At 52.3% G+C, this 24,722-nt stretch overlaps 1 protein-coding gene and 1 long non-coding RNA gene across 18 annotated transcripts in view; one reads left to right on the forward strand and one right to left on the reverse strand.

Annotated features, from left to right (window-relative positions):
- Positions 1-24,722, forward strand: part of ICA1 (islet cell autoantigen 1) — a 158,196-nt gene that overhangs the window by 129,683 nt on the left and 3,791 nt on the right. For 13 of the 16 annotated variants that reach the window (XM_008261686.4, XM_070059792.1, XM_051853322.2 and 10 more), the window contains 5 exons: positions 657-754; positions 2,650-2,702; positions 5,666-5,728; positions 5,833-5,874; positions 14,764-15,033. In XM_008261686.4, the coding sequence (XP_008259908.1) occupies positions 657-754; positions 2,650-2,702; positions 5,666-5,728; positions 5,833-5,874; positions 14,764-15,033 (526 nt within the window). Of the gene's footprint in view, positions 1-656; positions 755-2,649; positions 2,703-5,665; positions 5,729-5,832; positions 5,875-14,763; positions 15,034-15,366; positions 21,132-24,722 lie in introns of those variants that run through there. The other 3 variants (XM_070059788.1, XM_070059795.1, XM_070059793.1) reach the window with 2 other exon arrangements.
- Positions 4,243-24,722, reverse strand: part of LOC138845891 (uncharacterized) — a 37,549-nt gene continuing 17,069 nt past the window's right edge. For both annotated transcript variants that reach the window (XR_011383187.1, XR_011383186.1), the window contains 2 exons: positions 18,972-19,260; positions 4,243-15,512 (listed from right to left, as the gene is read on the reverse strand). This is a non-coding gene — a long non-coding RNA (uncharacterized lncRNA). The remainder of the gene's footprint in view (positions 15,513-18,971; positions 19,261-24,722) is intronic.

A 24,722-nucleotide genomic window follows, 5' to 3' on the forward strand; every position in this document is an offset into this window, starting at 1 on the left:
CTGCGGCCGGCGCACCGCGCTGATCCGATGGCAGGAGCCAGGAGCCAGGTGCTTTTCCTGGTCTCCCATGGGGTGCAGGGCCCAAGCACCTGGGCCATCCTCCACTGCACTCCCTGGCCACAGCAGAGGGCTGGCCTGGAAGAGGGGCAACCGGGACAGAATCCGGCGCCCCGACCGGGACTAGAACCCGGTGTGCCGGCGCCGCAAGGCGGAGGATTAGCCTAGTGAGCCGCGGCGCCGGCCATTTTTCTGTTATTTTTCTAAAAGCAGCTTTTAGGTTGCAAAATAGCGAACACGCTTAGAAATAAAATCAAATTGTCTCGTCTTTGGTGGCGGGAAGCTGTGACTCTGTCAGTGTGTGGGCTGCCAGCAGGACAGTGTTTATCTCAGCTGCATGAAGCTGCAAAATAAAGCTAGCAAAGCCAAAAGGCCTTCCCACAAATAACCTAACAAAAGGGAAAACGTAAGTCCAGGGCGGACATTGTGGCTTTGACATACAAATTTTATTTCTGTTCACCTGACTGGCTCAAGATTCATCTCCCAAACCCTCAAATTCCAGGCCTGGTTGCTGGGACCAGGGGCAGTTGAGTGTTTTACCTGATGGCTTTGTTTCTCCCCTCCCTCCCTTCCTGCTGTACCCGCGGCACACGATGAAGAGCTTACAAGACCCAGTGAAGAAACTGGTCGAGAAAGAAGAGAAGAGGAAGGTTGCCCAGCAGGACAGTGTAGAAGCACCCATGCAGGAGTCGAGCCAGTAAGTCCCAGGCTGTCCCTCCTGGCAGAGGGCAGCCCTGTGTGGAACTGGGGTCTTGGGCACTGAGTGACTGACTGTCTTCCTCATCCCAAAGTTGTACGCACGTCGAGGCCAAACTGCCTGAGCACGTGTACCTGCAAGCCTGGGCCTCGCTTAGCCCAACAGGAGACCCCCATCGGGGGTCCTTGTGAGAAGCTGACTGGGGCAAGGCGGGCCAGTGTGCACACATGGCCTGGCTCTCTGTCTGTGGTCGCAGCCCCAGCCTTGAGCCCCTGCCTGCTCCTCTGTCCCCTTCTCACAAGGTGCTGCCCTGGACAGTACACCCCCTGGTTTTTTCCCTCGGAGGAGCGGATGCCCTGTGTCACATGGCGCGTCGAGGTGAGAATCTGCAGAACGGTCGCGTTTTGACACCGTTTTTTGTTCTGCTGAGACTTTGTTTTCTCTGTGAAGCAGAGAGCGCGGCTTCCAGGGCAGGAAGTGGCAGCTCCGTCTCCATGTCTGGCCTCTCTTTGATCAGAAAAGGCACCTCCCAGCATTTGGAACATGAAGATGAACCTTTCAGCGTGTGCGGTGCACGCTTCCTAATCTCGCCCTGCAAGGGGCAGGTTCAAATGTGCATCTGTGTGGTTTTCTATGGAGACGGAATAGCCTGCAGAAGGTGGTTAACGCTGGAACTGGCTGACATTGGAGAGCAAAATCAACGCCCTTGCCTCTGCCTGCTACCCCTCTTCCACACGAAACGTTCGGATGAGAATCTTAGGAGGAGACAGGCTTATTTGCACTGTCTTTTTAAAGGAAACCTCAGATGTATTTTTGTCCCACGGGAATATGTTCTGCCAACACAGGTGCTTTTTCATTTGAAAGCAAACCCTAGAAAATGTCCTTGGTGGTGAATGAAGGCAGTTTTTCTGTTTCCACGGTGGAGCGGATTATGGAATCTGATCCATATCAGCACAGAAGGTGTTCACAAAACACGGTTAACCTATTGCTGAAAATGGTAATAGGGCTTAGCTGGCATTCACTGCAGACCAGCCGCATGCTGGCACAATGCTAGGTGCTCATGCATGCCACTCTTGCCCCAGTAACCCTCAGTGTGTTGCAGGCTGGCACTTCCCCCTTGTGCAGCTGACGGAGGGGAGGCTGGGGGCTGGTAACGGCCTGCCCACCACGCTTGTGCAGTAGGTGGTGGGCCTGGAGTGAGTTCTAGCACTTTCTTTTCAGCACGTGGGTTAATGCATTCAAGACAAAGCGTTCGCCTTTGCTCAAAGAGAACTACTCAGAATTCTCTCGGGTCATCTGAACTAAATTGTTTCCTGTTGTATTTTATTATGCCATCTTTAAAGATTCCAAAAGCATAACCCAGCAGTGATTTAAAATTTCTATGAATGTTTAACAAGAACTGTGTTCAGAAAGAGCAGGCACAGATGAAGCCTGGTGGCAGGAGGAAGGTTCAGAGGTACCCAACGAGATTCAGGGTGATGTGGCTTTTTCTTTAAAGATAGGGCAGTAGACAGGTAGGCCAGATTGGAGGGGGGCCCCACTGTCCTGCTCCTGTCCCTGTAACATCAGGAATCCGAATTCATTGATGCTTGGCCGCTGGTGTTTTACCGTATGGCCTGTCTTTGTTGTCCCTAACGACCCATCTAGATTCTCACAGAATGTGTGCCTCATGATGCAGCCAACTCGAGATGTCAAGAATCTATGGAATGGGCCAGAAAGCCAGAAAATGTGTTTCCCCAGCCTGTACATGACTGTATGGTGACCTTTCTGCCTGTGTGTGTGTGTGTGTGTGTATGTTGTGTTGTTGCTGTAACTGAAGAACTACATCTTTATTGGCTGTATATCGTAAACTTTGTCACTTGCAGAACTTGATAATTAAACTTTTTTCTTTCCAGATTAATTTCATTAGAGGACGAAAACCAGCGCACGGACTCCCCTGGTTTTCAGAGTGAGTTTGGATTTTTATTTGGTGTTGCTTCGGAAGGCTTCTTCCTGCCCCGCCGCCAACTCCCTTTCTTTGTGGACAGACCCCCCCACCCCCACCCCTCGGGCCTTTATGCTTTTAGTGGAGAAGAGGCAGGTTAATGTGCTGCCTGTCGTGTCACGTTTATGTGTTCACTTATCAATCAGGTCAAACCACTGGCACTGCCGAGGGGCCGGGCGAGGGAACTTCAGAAAACAGTCACTTCCGCAGCGGGGCTTGCGAGAAGCAGGCACGTGAGAGAGCTGGCAGCAAACCGGGCCACGGCAGACGGCAGAGTCCCGGCTGTTACCTGTACTACTTCCAATAGTCAGACGGTCTTGGGAAGATTGCGTTAGTGCATTGGGGGAGCTGGGTTTTGGGAGCTTCTTGAGTGTTGGCATTGTTAGGGAGACGGGGATGGGACAGCCCAGGCACTGCTCCGCCGGGTCCTCCGTGCCTCAGGTGAGCCGCACCTAATGTGGTAGGGAAAGGGCTCAGGTCCCGGTGAAGGGCTCACCCACCGGCGCTCTCTGCACCTGTCATGGCTGCCGGATTTTCCTGGCTCCACCTCTCACGCAGGAACAGAGCACACGGTGGTAAACTGTGATGAACTGAACCGATGTGATTGATGCTGAGCCTTTCCCCGGGACTGGAGGTGAAAGGGGAGATGCAGGGGATAGTGTGCAGGTGTTAGGAAGAGAAGTGACATCACCATAGCCCTCCCATTCAGCTGCCCTCCCCGAGGCCCGTCTGCCTCTGCCTGCCGCTCCCTTTGCCCTGGTGGCCCTGCCGGGGGCCGGGGCTCGGCCGAGCAGACCCTGGGGCTCCCCTCTGCCCCATTCGTCTTCCGGCTCTGCCAACCCCTTGCTTCACCTGCTTTACTCGTCTCCCCTATCACACCTTCATTGGCTTCGTTCCTGTCGGCCTTTCAGCAGAAAACAAAAACGCTCACTTTTTGGGGTCTGACGCTTGGCTTCCTGTCCCCCATTCACACGTGTCTGCCTTCACCCATGGACTTGCTCAGCAGATGTCCACTGACAGCAGCCTTGGTGCCAGGCGCAGCACTGGGCTCTGGGCAGACACACTCAGACCCTCCCGGTCAAGAGGGGCAGCAGATGGTAGCCTAACGACGACACGAGTCATCAGGCAACTCCTGCTTTGGGGAGAGCAACAAAGGAGGAGCTGCACGAGCTCTGGGCACGTGGGCAGGTGCCCCACTTGTTTGAGGAGATAAGGGAACAAGCTAAGACAAGTGCTAGTGCATGACTTGTCCGAGCAGAAGAAAGAGCCAAGGCCCAGGCTATGGGGGCGGAGGACCAGGTGAGGCTCAGAGGGATGATCTAGAACAGGAGCAGGCAGCGAGAAGCTGGAGAAGGTGGAGAGGCTGGGCCTGATCTCACTGGGCCATGGGAGAGCTCTCCATCTACCCTGATCCAAGCCCTCCGCCCTTACTGTTCCTCACTGAACCAACAGTGAGAATCACTCATGTATGAGTCAGGGTCATTAAATATAAAACTTCTAGATCTGTGGGAAATTAGCAACTCTACTTTATTATATATGCATACAAATTACAAATCTGTATACATTACATATTCATACAATATTTAAGAATGCAGGGGAATCAAATTTTCTCTTTCCTTGTACCATATAGTCAGCTGTGGCATTTGACATTTACAATCTCAAACTATTATGCAATCACCTTATATTATATGCACATAGAATGGAACCTATTATAATGAAGTGTCATCTGTCTCTTATTCTGTGACCCACAGAAAGCCCCATGGACACAGATCAAGTCTAATGCTGTTTTACTGCATAGATGTGCACTTTAGAGCAGCTTATGGTTCACAGAAAAATTGGTTGCAAATAACAGATTTTCCACGGAGCCCTTGCCCCATCATGTGCATAGCCTTTCTTTTTTGACAGGCAGAGTGGACAGTGAGAGAGAGAGAAAGGTCTTCCTTTGCCGTTGGTTCACCCTCCAGTGGCCGCCGCAGCCGGTGCGCTGCGGCCGGCGCACCGCGCTGATCCGATGGCAGGAGCCAGGTGCTTCTCCTGGTCTCCCATGGGGTGCAGGGCCCAAGCATTTGGGTCATCCTCCACTGCACTCCCGGGCCACAGCAGAGAGCTGGCCTGGAAGAGGGGCAACCGGGACAGAATCTGGCGCCCCGACCGGGACTAGAACCTGGTGTGCCGGCGCCACAAGGCGGAGGATTAGCCTAGTGAGCCGCGGCGCCGGACAGTGCACAGCCTTTCTATCAACATCGTACACCTGTGCGGTGTATTTGTTTTAATCAGTGAGCCTACATTGATACATCATTATCACCCAAGTTCATAATTTACATTAGGACTCAGTCTTGGCATTGTACATTTTGTGGGTGTCACATCTGAATAAGCTACCATTGTACCAGCATGCAAGACAACTTGTGCTGCCCAAGACGTCCCCTGTGTTCCACCTGGTCATTCCCCACCCCCCCGAAACTCTGGGCAACCGGCAGTGGTTTACCATCTTGTAGAGCTGCTGTTGCAGTGTGAAGTGATGCACAGATGCCCAATGCGTGTTTGCACCTGTGAGGTTGGTAGCCTCTGCTGATTATTTAACTTAGAGACCTGCCTTTCCGTTTTAGCCAGGCGATATGGCTAACACTCACCAGCATCAGGTCATTGTCAGTTGCTTAAGTCCAACATTTCTCCATGGTAGGAGAATGGTTAGAATGGTGTCATAGAATTGTGAGTCACCTCCCCAACAAAGCCAGCATTTAGGGCTGTTAACTCAGCATTCACTGAGAGCCAGTAGCTAAGTAAAATGGAATCTGAGGACCCCTGCTTCTACACGGATGAGTTCGTGGGTATGTTTCTTCCTAAAGCTATGCATTTGCCTTACACTGCAATGGCGTATGCGCATGCCCACTACCCTGAGCTGGTGATGATAACATGTTATGTTACAGCTGAAGATGGAAAAGACGTTTTCTCTGCCTTAGACAGAAGTGCAATGCATAGTGCATGTTCAGGTAAGCTAGATGAAGGAAAACTACTCAAATTTCATAATTTGACTCGAATGTCATACAGAATGAAAGCCTGACTCACACTGCTTTTCTTTTCCCTTCCCCTGAAGGGCCCATAGATGGACTACTAGACATGAAATCTGAGGAAGGCGGTAAGATTCGTGTATTTCTTCAGTTTTATAATTTTGTTCCTTTTTTACATGCAATAAAATGTAATGTTCATGTTTTAAATAGCTTTTCATTTCTAAGGGAATTGTGGTTAGGTGACAGTCTTCATTAATGACCTTAAATATGCACAAGCCAAATGAGTACATCTGGGTCTCTCATCATCACGTTAATTAATTTCATCATGTGTAAACCATTAAAGCTAAAAGTTCTGTCAAAGGACACACACTGCAGTAAGAGGGAAGACCTGGCTTTCAGAAGCAGACAGACATGGGTTTGGATACTGGTTCTATCGTAAATGGCCCGTGTGGCCTTGTCATTTGCTTTATACATAAGCTCTCTAAGCCTAAACTCTTCTCATTTGTAAAATGGAACCAACAGCAAGAGCCTGACTAATTTCAGGACTAGAGAACCCTGTATGTAAAGGTGTTCCATGGTCTCTGCCCCAGAGTCTCTCTCCGGAGGATCATAAGATGAGACAGAAGGGCTGGACAAGCAATGCAGGTGGTTCAGTACTTCCATGCAGCCTTAGTTAAATGCAGCAGGAACTTGGCTGGCCAAGTCCCACATCCAAGTTCTGAGACCCAGAATTACAGCGTAATCCCCCAAAGAGAACTCAGAGGCTTGGATTTCATGGGATGTGGATAGAGTAAAGTGATCGCAAGAACCTGAGTACTTTCAGTCTCATCTTAGCCTTCGTTCTCCGCCCTACCAAGTGTTTTCATTTTAATGATTTGCCACAAGTCCAAAATACCCTTGAGCCAAACTCATGCCCATCCCTGGCCCCAGGGACTGGAGGTGCAGTGTGCCCTGCTCTCACAGATTTCTACAGGACTAGCGATTAGCCAGGGTCTTCCTGTGGGCCAGCCAGGGTGAACTGGCTTCATCTTGAGCTCCATGTGGCTTTCATTCAGCGAGCATGAGAGGAAGAAAGTCTCTGGGAAGGGGGCTGGGGACGACACTGGTTGAATCTTTTCGTTTGTTTGTTTTAAGATTTTTTATTCACTTTGAAAGTCAGAGTTACACAGAGAGGAGAGGCAGAGTGGGGGGGGTCTTCCATCTGCTGGTTCACTCCCCAGATGGCTGCAATGGTCAGAGCTGTGCCTATCAAAGCCAGGGTCCTCTGGGTCTCCCACGCTGGTGCAGGGGCCCAAGGACTTGGCCATCTTCTACTGCTTTCCCAGGCCATAGCAGAGAGCTGGAAGTGGAGCAGCTGGGACACAAATTGGTGCCCATATGGGATGCTGGTACTGCAGGTGGTGGCTTTACCCACTACACCACAGTGCCGGCTCCTGATTGGATCACTTGAAAAATGGAAATGTACCACCTCTCGGCACCCAGACTCAGGAGCAGTCATATAAACAGGAAGGAGAAATGTTCTTTCCTTATTAATCTCTGAGGCAGGCAGCTGCATGTGCAATATTTCTTGAATGTCTGTGCGTATTTTATCAACGTGGCTGGCCGTCACCCCGGTACTGAAGTGAAGAACAAGCAGTAAACGCAGATTTCCATAGGTGGCCTCCATCTTTGTAAAGACATTTTAATCTGAGCTTGAGAATAGAATATTTTGATGAAATAAAGGCACTTTTTATTAAATTATTTTCAGAAGATGAAATATTTTAATCTTACCAAAAACGTCATACAGACAATAATATAACAAGCCCTGGGTTCTTACTTACCACTCAGTTCCAGCAAGTCCTAACATTTAATAAATGCATTTAAATCAGACACAGACTTCAACTTACTTTGGTAGGAGGACTGTTATTTCTCCTATTCCTAACATCTTGTTTCTGTCTTTTGCATTTTGCTTTTATCAGCACCCTTTTTAATTATTTTAACGAGTTTAATTTTTGAGTAGGTGGTATATTCGCATTAGTTCAAGAACCCAATGACTGAACAAATGCGTAAACATTTGCCTTTCCTGTTCCCTGCCCCCTCCAATTCCAACATCACCAACCCTATTGTGACTCCAGTGTTTCTTTCCGTAGATACAGCAAACCTGAGTCTCAGGTCTTCTTCTTAGCTTTGGGCTTGGATTGCCTTAACTTGGTAGCAATGGCACAATGCTAACCTAAGAGCCATGCATTTGTTCATGGAATTAAATCAGAAATGCTACTCGCCTGAGCGCCCTGGAATGCCAAGATACACTGGGGTAGCACTGATAACTTTGTTTCTCTCAGAAAGCTTTCATTGGCTTATCATTATGGTGCCTGTTAGCTGTGTAGAATAGCAGCTCATACCCTTTTGTGAGCACTCGTTTTACTTCCAAAGGTAGACGTTTGAAAGTGCTCTTCATTAAATTCTGTACACGTTGCCCAGCAGAAAACGCACTACATCCAAATCTCCGCCGTTGGATGTAGTGCCAGGCAGTTCTCCCTTCCCTGTGCCACCGCCAGCCCACACACGGGTTCTTCAGGCACCGGTGGTGCGCCCCACTGCTGCCTCTCCTTTGTGCCATAAGCCACAGGTGGCATCAGCTGAGACAGCCTCAGGGCCATGAGTGTAAGCAGACGCTCTTGGCGATGGAGAACTTGTGATGACTGACGAACACTGATGAACTTGTCGGCTTCAGAGTGCGTGCCTTTTGGAAAACTGCTGTAGTAAGATGTTGGTTATAATACACAAGAAAGTACACCAGGAGGAAAAGAGCTGAATCCAGGGGCGGCTGGTTTCACAGGACTGTCAGAGCCAGCTCACTCCCATGGGAGTTCTGCGAGCCGAGGCATGGCGAAACTCAGATATGGTGGTTCCAAGACAGCAGTGACCATTCTAGAACAAAGAGCCATGGCTTGGCGAAGCACTGAGTCAGTGTCCCAGTAAAATCGCTTTCTCCCACTAAGTAGATAATGTAAGGGAAGACCAGTATTTGGCCACAATTTATAAAAATGTCCTAAATGATGAAAACACCTAGTAACATTCAGAGACACATGAAGCTGGCTGTGCAATCGCCTTGGGACCGCGTGTGACGATCTGCCATCAGTCCTTGAGTTGCAGCGTGTAGAAGTCTTTGTGTTCCTTACAGCTGGACCAAGAAAAAGCAAAGGGAGTTGGATGAAGCCAGCTCACCTAAATCTTACAATTGGGACTTGCCCAAAATACCCCACTGTGGGACAAGGGCACCTGAGCCAAGCCAAAAAAAAAAAAAAAAAGTAATTGTCCATGTCTTGCTGCTGCTGCTATTCCTCCAGCTGTCATTTCTGGAATTGTGGGTCTCAGCTCTGGCCACGTGGCAGAATGTCAGTGGCTCCCACAGGCCCGGGCAAGAGCCTGCAGCCCCCAGCAGTATGTGCTGCTCTCTCTCTTGTGCTCCAGCTCATGCAGAGCTGTGTCCCACGTGCCGCAGGGATTGGGCATGGGACAGGTTCCCTGTGGCAGGTCTGAAGCTCCTTACCTTTCCTGAGAAACCTCCCCACTTCCCTGCCCTCTGCAGGCTTCTGACCCCTCTGAGGAGTGATGATACATTCTGAAATCCGATGCTGCCCCTCCTGGAGTGCCCAGTGCTCAGTGGTATTCTATCCAGATTGACCCCAAAAAGACTTCCGTCAGGGTCCTGTGGACCCTGAGCCCTGGCTCGGGTTCCCTGCCTCTTGTCAGGCTGCTTGGTTGCCCAGGGGTAGCACTGAGATGGGTGCCAGGCCTGGGGATCGTCAACAAGCACCTGTCTAGTACTCCTGGCCATCAGCGTTGTTGGTTTATTGTTTTGTTTTCAGAGTTGGCAGGGGTGGTTCCCCCATCTGTTCTTATTATAGTCATTTCGTTTTGAACCAGAGGGAGTTTTTAGAAACCGTGTTCCCGAATGCTAAGCAAGTACGGGTTCTCACTGGAGCCTCCTCTGATGGCTGTGTTTCTCGTTCAACATCTTGGTAAGGTGGTTTCCTATCCCTCTGTCCCCATGCAGTCTTTGGGCGACAAGAGGCTAGGGCTGGTGTTGGGGGGACTTTTCATCTGTGTTGCAAATGTGCAGCCTTTCAGATTAGTCATAAGTGGAGAGCGGGGAGCAGGGAGCAAACCAGAGAGTGGCGTCTTCCTGTTTCACACGCACCCGAAGGTGGGTGAGGTGACAGTTATCTGTTTGTTTTCCTGTGCTCTCGCTGTGGGTCTGCGCAGTTAGGTTTCCACCCTCTGTGTTCCTCATTTATGCTGAGGTCATGAAACTCGGTGTGATTTCAAAACCGTTACCTGAGCGAGCTGTCAGCAGCTGCCCCTGCGTTGGGCCTTCACGCACATGGAGCTCAGTGGTCCGTGCTCACTCAGGGATGGGCACCTTGGCCGCAGTGCTGTGGTGGAGGCTTCCGCCGCGAAGACGTTGGCAAGGTTTGCATGCGAGGCCCCGAGCAGACCCATGAGTCAGTGCAGGGTGCCACAGAGAGCGCGCGCCTTGGTCTGAGAGGCAGGTCACCCGTAGCCCAGCAGTTCCGCCTGTGGCCATTCATCTGGGTGTCTGAAAAATGAATTAGAGAGCACAGCTTTTTGGTTGAAATACAGGTAGGTAGGTAGGTAGATCTAGATAGATCTTCTACCCAGCAGGTCCCCAGACGGGAAGGCAACAGCGCATGTTCAGCCAGGGCAAGCAGGGGAGTCTTGCTGGATCCTGGGCTTCTCAGCGGGCACTGTTGCCGGGTTACCGAAATGCTTGCGTCAGAGTTTAAAGGGTGTCGTTTTACTCGGTGGTCATAGGGAGCCATTGAAGGTTTTTGAGTCAGGAATTACTTTCACAATGGACCCAGCAAACCACCACGCAGGAGGGTGCTTCTGTGGAGTGCCAGCCTCCTGGCCAATGGGCAAACCTTAAAGGACCCCCTAGACAGGAAGCTGTCATCCAAGTTCAAGAAGAACTTAGAATCAGAGATAGAGGTTTGAGAATCTTGCAAGGTGAGGTTGGAACCGTGAGAACAGATAAGATCTTGGATAGAAAGTGCAGGAAACGGAGATGGGATGTTTTGGGGCAAATCCTGGAGGCCACCAGACCTAGGAAGAGGCAGTGGGGAAGGCAGTTTGAAGGAGGTGGAGCCTCCTGGGGACCCGCCGGGAGGCCAGCATTTCCAGAGCGAGGCAGTGGTGCACAAACGCTCATGAGGCCAACGTCCAAGAAGGGAGAGTTGGACTTGGTCAGGAGGACCTCGCTGGTCACCCTCCAGGGAGCCGTTTCAGTGCAGGATGGGGACAGGAGCCTCATCCAGGCAGCTGACAAAAGGTCGAGACAGTGTGTGGCATGGGAGGAGGAAGACAGCGGGAAGGGCAGACAGCGGGGCCCTGCAGCAGTCCCCAGAGGCCAGGGGACGGGAAGCCCTGAAGAATCGGAGAGGTGAATGGTGGTGGGAAGAGAGGAGGCTCCCGGAAGGAGGGGGAGGGCCCGGAGAGGGCTGATCTTCCAGGGAAGGGGGAGTGCGTGGCGGGTCATGGAGTTGGAGACAGAGAGGCGAGAATGTGGCTACGTCATGTCTGCTGGCTTTTATTTTTATAGTAACGCCTGTGGTCGGGTTATCTAACGTGAAAGCAAACATGGAGACTTGCGAGCCTGGGAGAGAGGGAAGGGGGCTTGGAGGAGCTCTGTGGGTTTGGCACCTGAGCGCTCCCCCACCTTTGCTCATCCTTTAAGATAAAAACAGGATGGGGCGCCATGACCCAGCGGCGGCACTTGCTCACCCACGTGGGAGGAAGCTCTCCCTCCTGTTGCGTGGCGCTCACGGAGCTGCTCTCAAAGGCCTTATCGTCTTGCTGCCTGCGTCCCCGTGTTTTTTCTCAGTTGGGGGGAATTATTTTCAAAGAAAATGATAGCATGATTCTCCCAAGCCAACTGACTGCTGCTGTTTCTCAAGTCTCGACTTGTCCGACTACAGACCTGAACCTGTCCTTTTCTACTTGTAATTAAGTTTTTCTTACAAGTTATGTGTAGTAATTTCAAGCATCTTAATTATCAGTGCAATAATTGGGAGGTTTCCATGTTTTATGGTTCAAGTCAGTGCCAGTTTCACTGCTTTTAGCTAAGTAATAAGTTCTCTTGAAAGGAAAAATACTCACTGTGCAGCCTGCTTTAACTGTTAAATAACCAGAGTGCTAAATGATAGGTCAGATTTAATGGTAGACTGCAGTATAGTCCAAGTTTGTGTCCAGAACTGGCTGTAGATAATATCATTATTCTTAACACCCATAGTTTCATTTCTATTGCAGGAATAGGATAGAGTATTGGGAATATTTTGGTTGCAAGTGTTAGAAACCCTTCTCTCTCTCTCTCTCTCTCTCTATATATATATAGAGAGAGAGAGAGAGAGAGAAAGTACTGGTCCATGTAACTGAGTGTGACAGCTTCAGGCAAGGCTGGATCCAGGAGCTTAGGCAGTGTTGTCAGGAATCTCCCTATTTCTTCAGCCTGTTGCCTTCCACCTATTGGCTTTGTTATCTTGGGAAGCCTCAAATCTGCATCTTCAGGGCTTGGAATCCCACAGACAGAAAGAGGTTCCATCCAGTTTGCACGTATGAAACCCAGAGGCTCCTCCAGCTTGTGCCTGTCCTGGAGCCAGTCACCATGCCTGCGACGTGGCGGCCTCGGCCAGCCTGTCAGGCATCTGCATGGGGGAGGGGTGACGAGGCCTCTTATGAGCTGTTGTGCAGGATCTGGTGGAGAAGCTGAGAACCGGAGGAGGAGGGAGGAGATGGTGAAGTCACTGTAAATACCACAGCTCCAGCCCCACCGAGCACAAAGGCAGGACTTCCGCAGTCCCGATCATTTCTAGAGGGCTCGGTGTCACGTTTGTCACTTGTCGTTGCTAATGTAGCGATGCTGGTCCCTGGACGGGCATCTAGCTGACAGCCGGCCCCCTTGGGCAGAGGGCCGTGTCGAGTGAACGTAGAAGGAGTGTGTCATCCCCCAGGCCGGTTTCGAGTCACCCTCGATTTGAAGTGGTTCCAATTTAATGGGCTTGGCTCAGTAATCATCTGGTTTCAGTTGGGTCAGAGAGAAAACCAATGAAAGGGTTGGGGCATTCCAGTCCCCTCGAAAGTAGGAAGTGCAGAGACTGGTGAAGTTGGCCCGTGTACAGAGGGCAATGCCGCGAGACAGGAGGCAGGGACGCACGTGTCGACTTCAGCGCCTGCCCTCGCTCGCGGACGGGGCTGGCGGCCTGGCCCTGCCCACCCTGGCCCCACGCAGGCCTCCTGTGGGGGCAGCGCCGCCTCAGAAGCCTGCTGAAAATGCCCTTCTCCCACCCTCGCACCTGCCCCACCCACAGGCCCTGTCTCAGGGAGAACGTTTTGATAACACAAACAATAACAATGCTTAAATGAGACGGCTGGCTGATGAAAGCCAAGTAGTGCCCCTACTTCTCAAACCAGCGGCAGGAAGGAGGACTGGACCCCTCCTCTCCCAGACCTGTAGCCAAGCTCAGCAACTTCAGAAATCCCCTTCGTCTTTAGATCTTCACGGAAAGTGGGCTTGGGACCAGGTCCAGGGAAGCCAGCCCAGGGCGCTGTGCCTGAGAGAGAAAGCAAGGCTTCGCTTCCTCGCTGGCTCCTCCTGATGCTTCCACCGACAGAGCTGGGCTGGAGCTGCAGTGCCTCGCAGAGAGATGCAGGTTGTGATTTTCCCCTCCTCTGCGTGACTTACAACAAAGCGGCTGCTGTGTCCAGGGGATGCTTAGGTGTCAGCGCAACGCCACAGTTAATGAACCCGTCCGTTCCCATTCTCCACCTAGGACCAAGTGTGACTTTCTGATGGTGCTGCCGCCCTCCCCCGGTCAGGATCTGGCCGGCGCTCACTCGTGAGGATGATCCTCTTCTCTCACACCCAGGCGTTATTCCTTTCGGTCTTCCTGACCACACTCGGGGCCGGTGTGATGAATGTGACCTTAGCAGTGAGAAAACAGATGCCGGGCAGTTATGGATCCTGCCAAAGTCACAGGGCAAGGAAGTGGGGCGCGGGGCCCCTTCCACCTCCCAGAGCTGCGGGCAAGGAAGTGGGGCCCGGGCTCCTTCCACCTCCCAGAGCTGCGGGCAAGGAAGTGGGGCACGGGCTCCTTACACCTCCCAGAGCTGCGGGCAAGGAAGTGGGGCGCGGGGCTCCCTTCCACCTCCCAGAGCTGCGGGCAAGGAAGTGGGGCGCGGGGCTCCCTTCCACCTCCCAGAGCTGTGGCCCAGCAGCGCCCCCCTGGGGGGTTCCTGGATTTGCTTTCCCTGCCGGTCGGTCTCTCCCTGCTGCCTTCAGGCCAACCGGGCCCCTTTCCCGTGCTCCCTGCAGAGAACAAGCATGGATGCCTTTCCTGGTCATTGTCGGCTTCCCAGCATGCTCTGCGCCCCCTTCCTGCCCTGGGCAGGGCTCCATGAGGCACCTCCCTAACTTGGGGGGTAGGACGGGCTGCCTCTCGGTGTGCTCACTGTCCCAGCCCGGGCAGTGTGGGTTTAGGGCTCGTGGGAAGAGGCTGGAAGCTGATGCACAAAGAACCAGGCTGGCCAGTACGCTCTCGAGCCTGGCTTTGTTTGAGATCTGAGGAATGTTTTGGTAGATTTGCTTGTATGTCAAGGAAAAACCAAAACTCTGGCGTTTCTGTGGCCAGTATGTCCATGCAACTCCACTCATGAGCAGAAATTGAACTCGCTTTGAAGGAAGGGCTGCCAGGGAGCATAGGACTGGGGATTTCATTCTGAAATCCCTTAGGAGGGAGCTTCACGACGCTTGTGAGGAGGAGAGTGAACAGATGTTTACGTCGCTGCACAAAACCTTTGCAATCCGAGGGTGATTTTTGCGTAGCAAGTATCTCCCGTGACTTTGAAGACCTTAGGTCTCTCAGTGCCTTGCTCTTCGTCCCGCGCAGCCCCAGCGCGTCTCTTCCAGGGGGTCGAGCCCTCCGTGGTGACGAGCTGTTCTTTGTCACTTCCATCAGCTGGCCCGGGCCCCGGGGTGGGGACCCTGGACCCCGAAGGCGCTGACAAGGACGACTTGCTGCTGCTGACGGAGATGTTCAGCGCGTCCTCCCTGGAGGAGGGCGAGTTCGGCAGAGAGTGGGCCGCTGTGTTTGGAGACGGTCGGCTGAGGGAGTCGGCCGCGGCCGCTGGCCTGGGTGAGCCAGACCTCAAGCTGCAGGCGGGATCCAGCTTCCTTCCCTCGCAGCTCTTGGACCAGAACATGAAGGACTTACAGGCCTCGCTGAAAGGTACGTGCCTTGAGGACTGAGGCGGTGTGTACGTTCTTTGTTTTCTCCTTTGTAATCCAGACCGCATGCCGGGAACTTCAAACCGTTTGTGGGAAATGGAATTGAAAGACAAGTGGATTTTGGTGTGAAAAATTTTTTGAAATCCATGCATAAGTTGGGGGGGGGGTCTTCAAATTTCACACAAAAATGTGTATTGTGAGGAAACTGCATGGATTTCCCGAATTTTTGCAGCAAAACATCTTTTCATTGCATTTTCCCACAAACTGAAGTACCCTCGTATTTGTTCCCTTTTTGTCGTCTTTTGTGTTTCCTGTATGTTTATTTCATGCCCAGTGTCGTCTGTGTGTGTTTGGAGGGGGTGGTGGCTCTGTGTTTTTCTTCAGCAACGTTGTAGCCCCAGCCTTGCAGTCCGCCTTGAGGTGTGCGGCAGGGTTTAGGACCTGCTGCCTCACACGGTGTCCGCCCCGCGTGAGCTCCATCTGTAATAAAAGGTGAGAGGGGACGTTGTTGGTCTGTGTCTCACTTTGGTTTTAGACTTGTTCGTGGCACGTGCGAGATGCTCACCGTCACCTACAGGTCATGGCCGGGGCGGCCACCACCCCCAGGTTCTCCCACAGACCCAGGCAGCCACCTGGCCGCGTTCCCAGACACGCCCCCTCCCTCCCGCTGTGCACTGAGGACACCACAGTGGCCTCTGAACTCTTCCTTCAATCTAAGTTCTTTCCTGCCCTGTCTGCTCTCCCTCTGCCCCACCCACCCTGCCTCAAGCCTCCCCTTAGCTCAGCTGTTTGGTCCTGCCTGTGAAACGCCACCAAACAGCGCCTCCCCAGCCACAGCAAAAACAGTCATCGCGCCAATCAAAAAGGGTGGGCAGCGTCATGTGTAAGGCTCATGGTACCCCAGAGCTGGCCTGCAGGCCAGAGCTCACCGAGAAATGCAGGCGTGGGCAGCACACTGGTGTAAAAGAACTGGTGTCAAGAACAAGGGGCTGGCATCATGGCACAGCCATTACACCAACACCACATCCTATATCGGAGCCCGGGTTCAAGTCCAGGTTGCTCTGGTTCCAGTCCTCTCTGAGAGGGAGGGGGAGGAAGCGTTGAAGTGTGGGTGGGAGGGAAGTGGGGGTGGGGGTGGGGTGGAGTGCCTCTATGTTCCTAAAACAGTATAAAGAAAATATATGAAACTTGTATAACAAATAAAACACATATAAAAAATAAAACAAGCACGTGGTAGTAAAACAAAAGATAAAAGTACAAAACCAAATTCCAGGTTGAAATGTAGATTTTTAAATTTGAGTTCCTAAACACACAGATCTCAGGAAGGAAACCATTTTCTACAGTTTCAAAACTTTCTCCTCCTTTCATGTGACTAATTATCAGACAGGAATCACTCTTAAGAAACTCTCACAGTGCTTTGGTTTTTCTCTGAATTCAGACTATCTCCATAATAAACAGCGTGTTTATCTGGCACTTGCCTCCGAGAACAAACGGCAGAGCAGGAAGGGTTAAGTAATTATGGGCTATTAGCGCCTCAGGTCTCTGGGGGGTGAGATCATGGACATGGGAGTTGGTGGGCAAGACGAGAAAAAATCTTCCCGCTTTTGGTGAAATACCCGGTTCCTTTTATCCTCTGCGGGAGTCGGTTTATTTGCAGCCCTGGGGCGGGGAGAGAGCAGGGATCAGGGCCACTGAGGCATGCTCCCCACCCTGCCTTTCACCCTGGGTTTCACCCCCTCACCAGTGCTCCAGGGGAGCCAGGCTGCCAACCGAGTTTCACCCACACCCACCTGTGCTGGAGGTGCTAACAAGCCCTGGGAGAGTCGGAAGGCGGGGGCCTGGATCCTCACCCCGGATCCTGCGGCTGCTGGAGGCTCGCCAGCTGTGTTGCAGAATGAACCCCACTCGGGCCTCCAGCGTGGGAGACACAGGGCCCCTGCGGCCAGTGGGGCTCACTGGTGGCTGAGTATCGGTCGCCGCAAGAGTCCCCATGTGCACCTGAGAACCAGAGCCGGGCACCCTCTTCCTGAGCAGACAGAGTGCCACACCCCGGGAGCGGCCCTAGAGCTCATGTGGGCCTAAGGAGGGAGGTGCCCGGCCTGCAAGGGGCAGTGTTGGCTTGGGCAGTGGAGGGAGAGGCGGGCACGAGGGAGCCCGCGGAGTTCTCAGGCAAGCAGGGTCTCTTTTGAGGTTGCCATCCTGCTAGCACTTGATCCGGTTTCTCAGTCATCTGACCAGTATTTACTGGCTTCCTCAGTGTGCCAGAAATTGGTGATTCGTCTGGGAACAAAACGGACGAAGCTCTGTGCCTTCCTGCAACTCACATTCTGATGGGGAGGAGACTGAGCTACATGCCTGACAGAAACGAGCTGGGGATGGCAGGCTGGGCTGGGTTTCTACTGGGAAGATGAGACCTGAGCCAAGACTGGCAGTGGGTGAAAATCAGCCACGTGGACACCTAGGCAGGGTGGGCTGTGCCAGCCCTAAGGAGAGGGCATGACTGACAGGGTCGCGGGTCTGCAGGAGAGCTGGGGTGGGGGTAGGTGGTCAGAGGAATTGGAGCGCCTCTTAACTGTTGGCCATTTTTCAGCCCAAGTGAAATTTGGAGCTATCACCATACTGCATGGTCTGATCTACAAAGTATGAGGATAATTTTGGCTGCTAAAAGTTTCCATTTATCTGCTAGGGTTCCAGCAAGATCAATGCTAAAGGAGTTATTTTGTAACTATTGAATTATAGTGTTTCCTTTGTAGATCAACAGCAACCAATTGACTACCTATAGGAATCCCAGTGTCAGGGCAAAGAAAATCAAATCTAAGCCCATTCAGCTCCTGCTGTGCCCACGATTCCTAGCAGGTGCAGCCCCAGTTCTGTCCCTGTGCTGCCCTCCCCATTCAGGGAGCTCTCCAGACACGCGTGGCACAAGTAAAGGGTGATGGGCTGCCTGCTTCGATGGCTGATCATCTCATCAAATTGTCACTGCTACGATTCCAGCAGGGCTCGGCCAACCCCAAAAGATGAAGGGGTGAATACTTCCATCTGTGTCATAGAAAAGCCATCTACATGTGTGACTAATCACATACCTGTAATAGTTTTAATAAAGTGTTAAGCTCTGGCCACCTAATGCTGAACCTGCTTCCTGGATAACCAGATCATCTTAAAAACTACATCCAATAGGCCGGCGCTGCAGCTCACTATGCTAATCCTCCACCTGTGGCGCCGGCACACCGGGTTCTAGTCCCTGTTGGGGCGCCGGATTCTGTCCCGGTTGCCCCTCTTCCAGGCCAGCTCTCTGCTGTGGCCCGGGAGTGCAGTGGAGGATGGCCCAAGTGCTTGGGCCCTGCACCCACATGGGAGACCAGGATAAGCACCTGGCTCCTGGCTTCGGATCAGCGCAGTGCGCCGGCCGCAGCACACTGACCATAGCGGCCACTTGGGGGGTGAACCAATGGAAAAAGGAAGACTTTAATCTCTGTCTCTCTCATTGTCTAACTCTGCCTGTCAAAACAAAACAAAACAAAAAACTGCATCCAATAAACCACTGAGATAATCAAGTACTCATGCTACACAGAGTAGGAGGGCTCACTGGATCACTGGCAGTGATGCAGAGGTCAGAGCCCAGGTTTTAGCCTGCAACCCCCTGCCACTGCTCACTCTGCAATGGTGGTCAGGCCCCTCCAACTCCCTGGGCCTCAGTCTTCTCATCTGTAAAATGAGTTACTGGCTCAGCTGCTTATCCATCTCCTTGTCGCTGGCTTAGCTCCGCTACAGAGATGCAAGGGTCTTCATTTACCAAGCACTGCTGCGGGAGCTTCGGGATGCCGCAGCTCACGGGGTCCTCACCATACCCTTCCCACACCGGTGCTATTATCATCTCCATTTCACAGCCTGGGAAACCGAGCAACACAGCAGCGTAGCAATTGGTCCGAGATCACTCACCTGGCAAAGGCGGGCCGGATCTTGAACCCGGGCAGTCTGATCCTGGAACACGTTCTCGTCCCCGCCACATCCGGTGGTCTCTCAGGACAGTGTCTCAGTAGCAAGGGTGCTTCCCCAGCAGATGCTGTTGGCCTCCCTGTGGATGCTCTCCTGGCAGCAGGACTTGGAATCATCAGCTCGGCCCTGAGCCTCCTGGTCACACACAGGCACAGGGCACCCAGGAGTCACAGAGGGGATGAGTGGGTGTGGCGAGATGGGGTCCCTGTGCGTACTGCAGGGGAACCACGTCCTAGAACAGAAGATTTGAAATTGAGGTGGTCCTAGGAAGTCCTGGTGGCTTGTGGGAGCAGCCACCAGCACATTCACCCTGTGGCACCGGGGCTTTCCTGCCTGCCAGGGTCACTGGGGTCTGGCGGCGATGAGGGCCTGGGGGCTGTCCGCAGGGTCGAGGCATCGGGACTTCGGTCGAAGGCCCCTGGCTGCCCATCCACCTGCTTCCCAGTCTGCTTGCGGAACGGCAAGGCAAGGGGATGTAGCCAGGGAACAGCTGAACTTTCCTTCCCTCCTACTTCAAGCCCTAGGAGTCAAATAAAGGAATACATGTCAGATCAAGCTCCTCTGAAAATCTGAAGGAGTTAATTTTAGCTGAGATTTCTTAAGAGTTTCTGAAGTTATCAAGATTGTAGGGGCTGGGGTTTCCTGTGTCACATGGTGATGAGAAAATTGTGCCTTCCCAGGGCCTCTTAACGTGAGTGGGAGGAGAGCCAGGCAGAGAGGACTGGCGGGCTGGGGATTTGACAGGACTAAGAGGCCCTGTGTTCCATATTCTTTTCGATTTTCCACCATGATCCAAGATGCAACTTACAAATAGATTTTTTTTTTTTTTGACAGGCAGAGTGGACAGTGAGGGAGAGAGACAGAGAGAAAGGTCTTCCTTTGCCGTTGGTTCACCCTCCAATGGCCGCCGCAGCCAGCGCGCTGTGGCCGGCACACTGCGCTGATCTGATGGCAGGAGCCAGGTACTTATCCTGGTCTCCCATGGGCTGCAGGGCCCAAGTACTTGGGCCATCCTCCACTGCACTCCCTGGCCACAGCAGAGAGCTGGCCTGGAAGAGGGGCAACCGGGACAGAATCCGGCGCCCCGACCGGGACTAGAACCCGGTGTGCCGGCGCCGCATGGTGGAGGATTAGCCTAGTGAGCCGCGGCGCCGGCCACAAATAGATGTTGATACTGAGAAGCTTACCAGCTGCTCAGAATAGGGGTCCCCAGACAGTGTTTAATTCAGGATTCTGCAGACCAGAGTTTGCAGCCTTGTTCTGGGTCCTCACCACATAGACCCTGGGTCCAGGTTACTGACAGTCCTAGAACTTAAATGGGATGATGCCAAGGAAAACACATGGAGTGCATCTGTAGTTTGAACCCAGGACAGGCACCTTCTGCAGGTGCCAGTAGAATTGCTGGACCTGTCAAGACTGCAGAACTTTCTAAGCCTGTGCTGGAGCATCCAAGCAGGACTTGAAGATCTGTAGGAGTTAAGTGTCTGCTTGAGTCCCTGGAAGGAACCTTGATGGCCATCAGCTGCACCCACACTTATGAAGGAGGGAACTGGGGAACCCTAAAAGGTCATGTGGCTTTCCATGCATTGTAGTTTGAGTCAGGGAGCAGCTCTGTGGCCTAGCAGGCTAAGCCCTGCTTAGGATGCTCGTATTCCATAGCCGAGCGCCGACTTGAATCCTGGCTATTGCCTTTCCAATCCATCTTCCTGCTAATGTGCCTGGGAAGGCAGCAGATGGTGGCCCAAATACTTGGGTCCTGTCCACCGACACGGGAAACCCAGATGGAGTTCCTGACTCCTGGCTTTGGGCCAGCCCCAGCCCCAGCCCTGGCTGATGCAGGCATTTGGGGAGTGAACCAGCAGATGGAGGATGTCTCTCTGTATTTTACTCGTTCAAATACATAAATCTTTTAAATTAAAAAAAATGCAAAAGAAACTCTCCAGCTTGCCTTATGTGAGATCCTTTAGGACCTGCCCTTGGGGTCCTGGCTGCCCACACTGCCTTCGGCTGTACTTGGCAGGACCTAATGACACTGTACTGGAGAACCACGTGTCCTGTCAGTATGCCGGGCTCCAGCCAGGTCAACCCGCATTGCACCCAGCACTCCCCTTCCCACAGAGTCACATGCTCTCAACTCTCCTTAGAGCACACCACCCACTCACACACCCACGATTCTCTCTACCTGGGTGACCTCTCATCCCTCAGGGGCTCAGCTTCCTGTCTTTTTATCCAGGGAGCCTTCCCCGACTCCTCCCCCTCCCTAGCAGTCACTGTTCCGTGCTGCTTCTCCCCCCACCCGGTACACTCCATGGTTAATCATCCCTCTTGCCTCACTTCATTGTAGAACATTTCTTTTTCTGTCTCTTGCTCTAGGTTGTCATGGGGACACGGCCATGTTTGTTTTGCTCACCAGGGGATGATCAGAAAGTACGGATGGATGGAAGGAAGGAAGGAAGGAAGGAAGGAAGGAGGCATGGATGGAAGGAGGGTGGGATGCAAGGCAGGAAGGGAGGAGAGAGTAACTGGCAAATAGCAGCAGACTGACAGAAAACAATACTCATGTACGAACCCCTGAGGATGGTGCGCTCGGGTTTCTCCTGGCATCTGCTGATCTCTACAAAAACCCCAGACGCAGCTCAGACTTCTTGAGGGCTTGCCATCTAGCCTGTCCACCACCCGAGTGCACCTACAAGATCCCAACAACCCAATGAGGCAGGAATTTCTATCCGCCTCTTGCAAGCATGGGAACTGGGGCTGGGGGTGGCAGGCTGGTGCTTGGCCACAGTGGCTGTGGGGCTCCCACTTTCCCCATCACTGCAGCCCCACCCAGAGCGCCCCAGGCTGTGGCTCACACCGTCCCACCTAGTCAGCTACATTCATGGTAAAGCACTGTTCTGGGCAGTGCCATTTGGCTTCCCTGGCTACTCTGGCTGGCCAGTGTTACTTCTGGCTCATTTATATTTTCCCTGATGTAAGTCAAGGGGGCAGGGTTGCTCTAATAAAATTTTATATGTGTTTCCTGCAAATGGGTAGCACATTTGCCATATCAAAGGAGCTGAGAGCTTGCAGTCCTTTTGTTCACAGAGGTTTGGGTGCCCTTCTGCCCCCAGCCATCACCACCCCTCTCCTGATGAGGTTAGCCTGAGACAGGGAAACATCTTTCTGGCCACACCCTCATGTGAAAAAACGCCTCCACCCACTAACACCACCTAGAGAACAGTTGATGGAAATTACGGGAATATTAGCAACTCGGAGATCTCTTTAAATAGCACTTTTTCCGGACAGAAGCCGAGGCATTTAAGAGCTGTCTTGGCATTCCATCCATAATTACCTTCACTGCACCCTTCCCCTAGATAATTTCCAAAGCGGTGTGAGTGCAGGTGGGACTGCAGCTGGGCTTAGTATTTGCTGTGTTTGGGAAGAACTGGTGTCACAGCCACAGTTTGACCCCTTCATGCACAAATAGCCAAACTGCCGGGCTGGTGCTTAATGGCCGTTCTGCGGAGAGAGTGTGTTCAGCAGACCTGCTGTTGCCTCTGCTTCACAGCTCGGGGACGTGGAGTTGTGAGCGCTGTGTTTGTGGCAGTTTGGAAGGACACTGTTCTCACAATCCCAGCTCCCAGGACAGGATGTCTTCAGCCAGATCTCCTTCGTGCCCTCTGCTGGGGCGGGGGGAAGCCCCCTAATGCTTGGATTCTCGATTACAGCTTGTGTGGCCCATGAGTGTTTAAGGTGGGCAGTTTTCAAAAACTCAGTCACAAAGGGATCCAATTGCAAGACATTTGTTTCCTCTCTAATGGGAGCTGCCATGATTATCTTCAAATGGTATGCTTGGAAACAGGGCTTGTGTTTCTAGTGCTTTAGAAGCATGACCTGCTGTGCAGGCATTTCAGTCTTTCTGAGGACGCGGGCATTATGTGAAGAGAGGTGAGCTCCATTTTGACAGCGGGGCCTCCTTTCAGGAATGCATTCCGCTTCGTCCTCTGAAAAATACAGTGCTTTGCCTCTGCCGCCTGTTCCAGTGTTCTGTGGTCATTTTTTGAAAATGGACATTGTGCTTATTTCTGAAATGGGAAGAGTCATCTTGCTGGGTTCCTGCTGTATTAAACAGCCTCCAGAGGCCAGGGAGGGGTCAACTTCTAGGCTCTTCCCCAGGCTTTGCTGGGCATGGGTTGAGGTTCTCTCTGGCAGCGTGGGCCTCGTGAACTCAGAGACCACCACACAACCCGAGGGCTTCCAGCGGCAGGACTTGGATTCAGCTGCCTGGGAAGAGGGGTGCAGGCGGGGCGCCCTGGTGTGGCTCCACTGCTTGCTAGGAGGGCTTCTCTCCTTGCCCGGTCTCTGGCTGCACAGGCCTCCTGTGATGCTCCTGGTGACCTGGGTAGCCTCAGAGGCCACGTAAAGGCCACACTTCCCCAACTTGCCCTGCCTATCGCCCCTCCCCCCCGCCCCCGCCCAGGGATTCTGATTCCGTTGATGAGCAGCCTCCTGGGAACTTGATTCCTAACCAGCACACAGATGAGGCCTGTGCTGCTGGTGAGCACCCCACGCTTTCAGAACCAGGCTCTAAGTCTGAGCCAGACTGTGGGGCTTGGTGGGGACATTGCTTGGGCTCCGTGGAGTGCAGCCGAGTTCGGAGAACCCTCGCCGCTGTCAGGATTTCTGGGAAAGGCAGACACTTACCCAGTTGGATGTGAAGATTCAGCCCCTCCCCACCTTTTCCATGGCTGGAATTATTGGCACCCGCTGGAACCACACTTTAATTTTCCACATTTACCACTGTTTTATGTGATTCGAGTCTAGAAGGAAAATGGTCACAGGACAGTTTTCTAGGAACCTGGGAGATTACATTTTCCCCCCTGAATCCCTGTCATTTTTAAGTTGTAACTTAAATGCCATAGAATATAAAATTAATCCATTTAAAGAAAAACAGTTCAAAAATTTGTCAGTTTGCTATCCAGCCTTTCCCACAGCCCAGGGTTGGGACTTGCACATCATCCCAGGAAACGCCAAGTCCAGTTCTCTTTGCTTGCCTGTGACTCATGTAACTACCAATCCTAGCACTTTTCCAGTGAATAACAATGCCTTTTCTAGCCCTTTGCATTTTCCCATTGTTTCAGACCCAATAAATAAGTGATTAGGCTCCTGTTTCATCACTCATTGGTTCGTCTTCATAAAAAGTGGGTGTGTACTTGCTGAAGGTGAAATAATTCAGTGTTACAGTACCTGCTGTGTGCCAGGCACTGCTTTGCCATCTCCTAAAATAGTGCTGCTTGGTTGAATTTCTCACAGTTTAAAAGGATACTTTAGTAGTTCATCTTAATTCAGTAGTCTTATATTCAAACATCCATTGTGTGCTAGGTAGTGCTCCACAGGATAGAGGGATGAGTAATAGTACATGGTCTCTGGCTAAAAGGGGCTCGCGACTCTATTAAATACAGTAGGATTCTGTAATTCAGTCCTGTGGCAAGTATCAACTGTAGCATGGCAGAGTGAGCCAATGATGTAGTCCTGTAATTTTTGTGGCATATGGATGGTATTCTTGCCCTAGAAATTAACTTCGCTGCCCCATCTGAGCTCTGCCTCCAAACATGACCTCTCTTAAGGCCCTTATCAGAGACAAGAACACTGGAGGATAGCATCCCAGTAAGGGGCTGCCTCTCTAAGCATAATGGTTGCAACAGTGAAGCCCTG

This window comes from Oryctolagus cuniculus, chromosome 16 (genome assembly GCF_964237555.1).
Source record: "Oryctolagus cuniculus chromosome 16, mOryCun1.1, whole genome shotgun sequence".
Taxonomy (NCBI): domain Eukaryota; kingdom Metazoa; phylum Chordata; class Mammalia; order Lagomorpha; family Leporidae; genus Oryctolagus; species Oryctolagus cuniculus.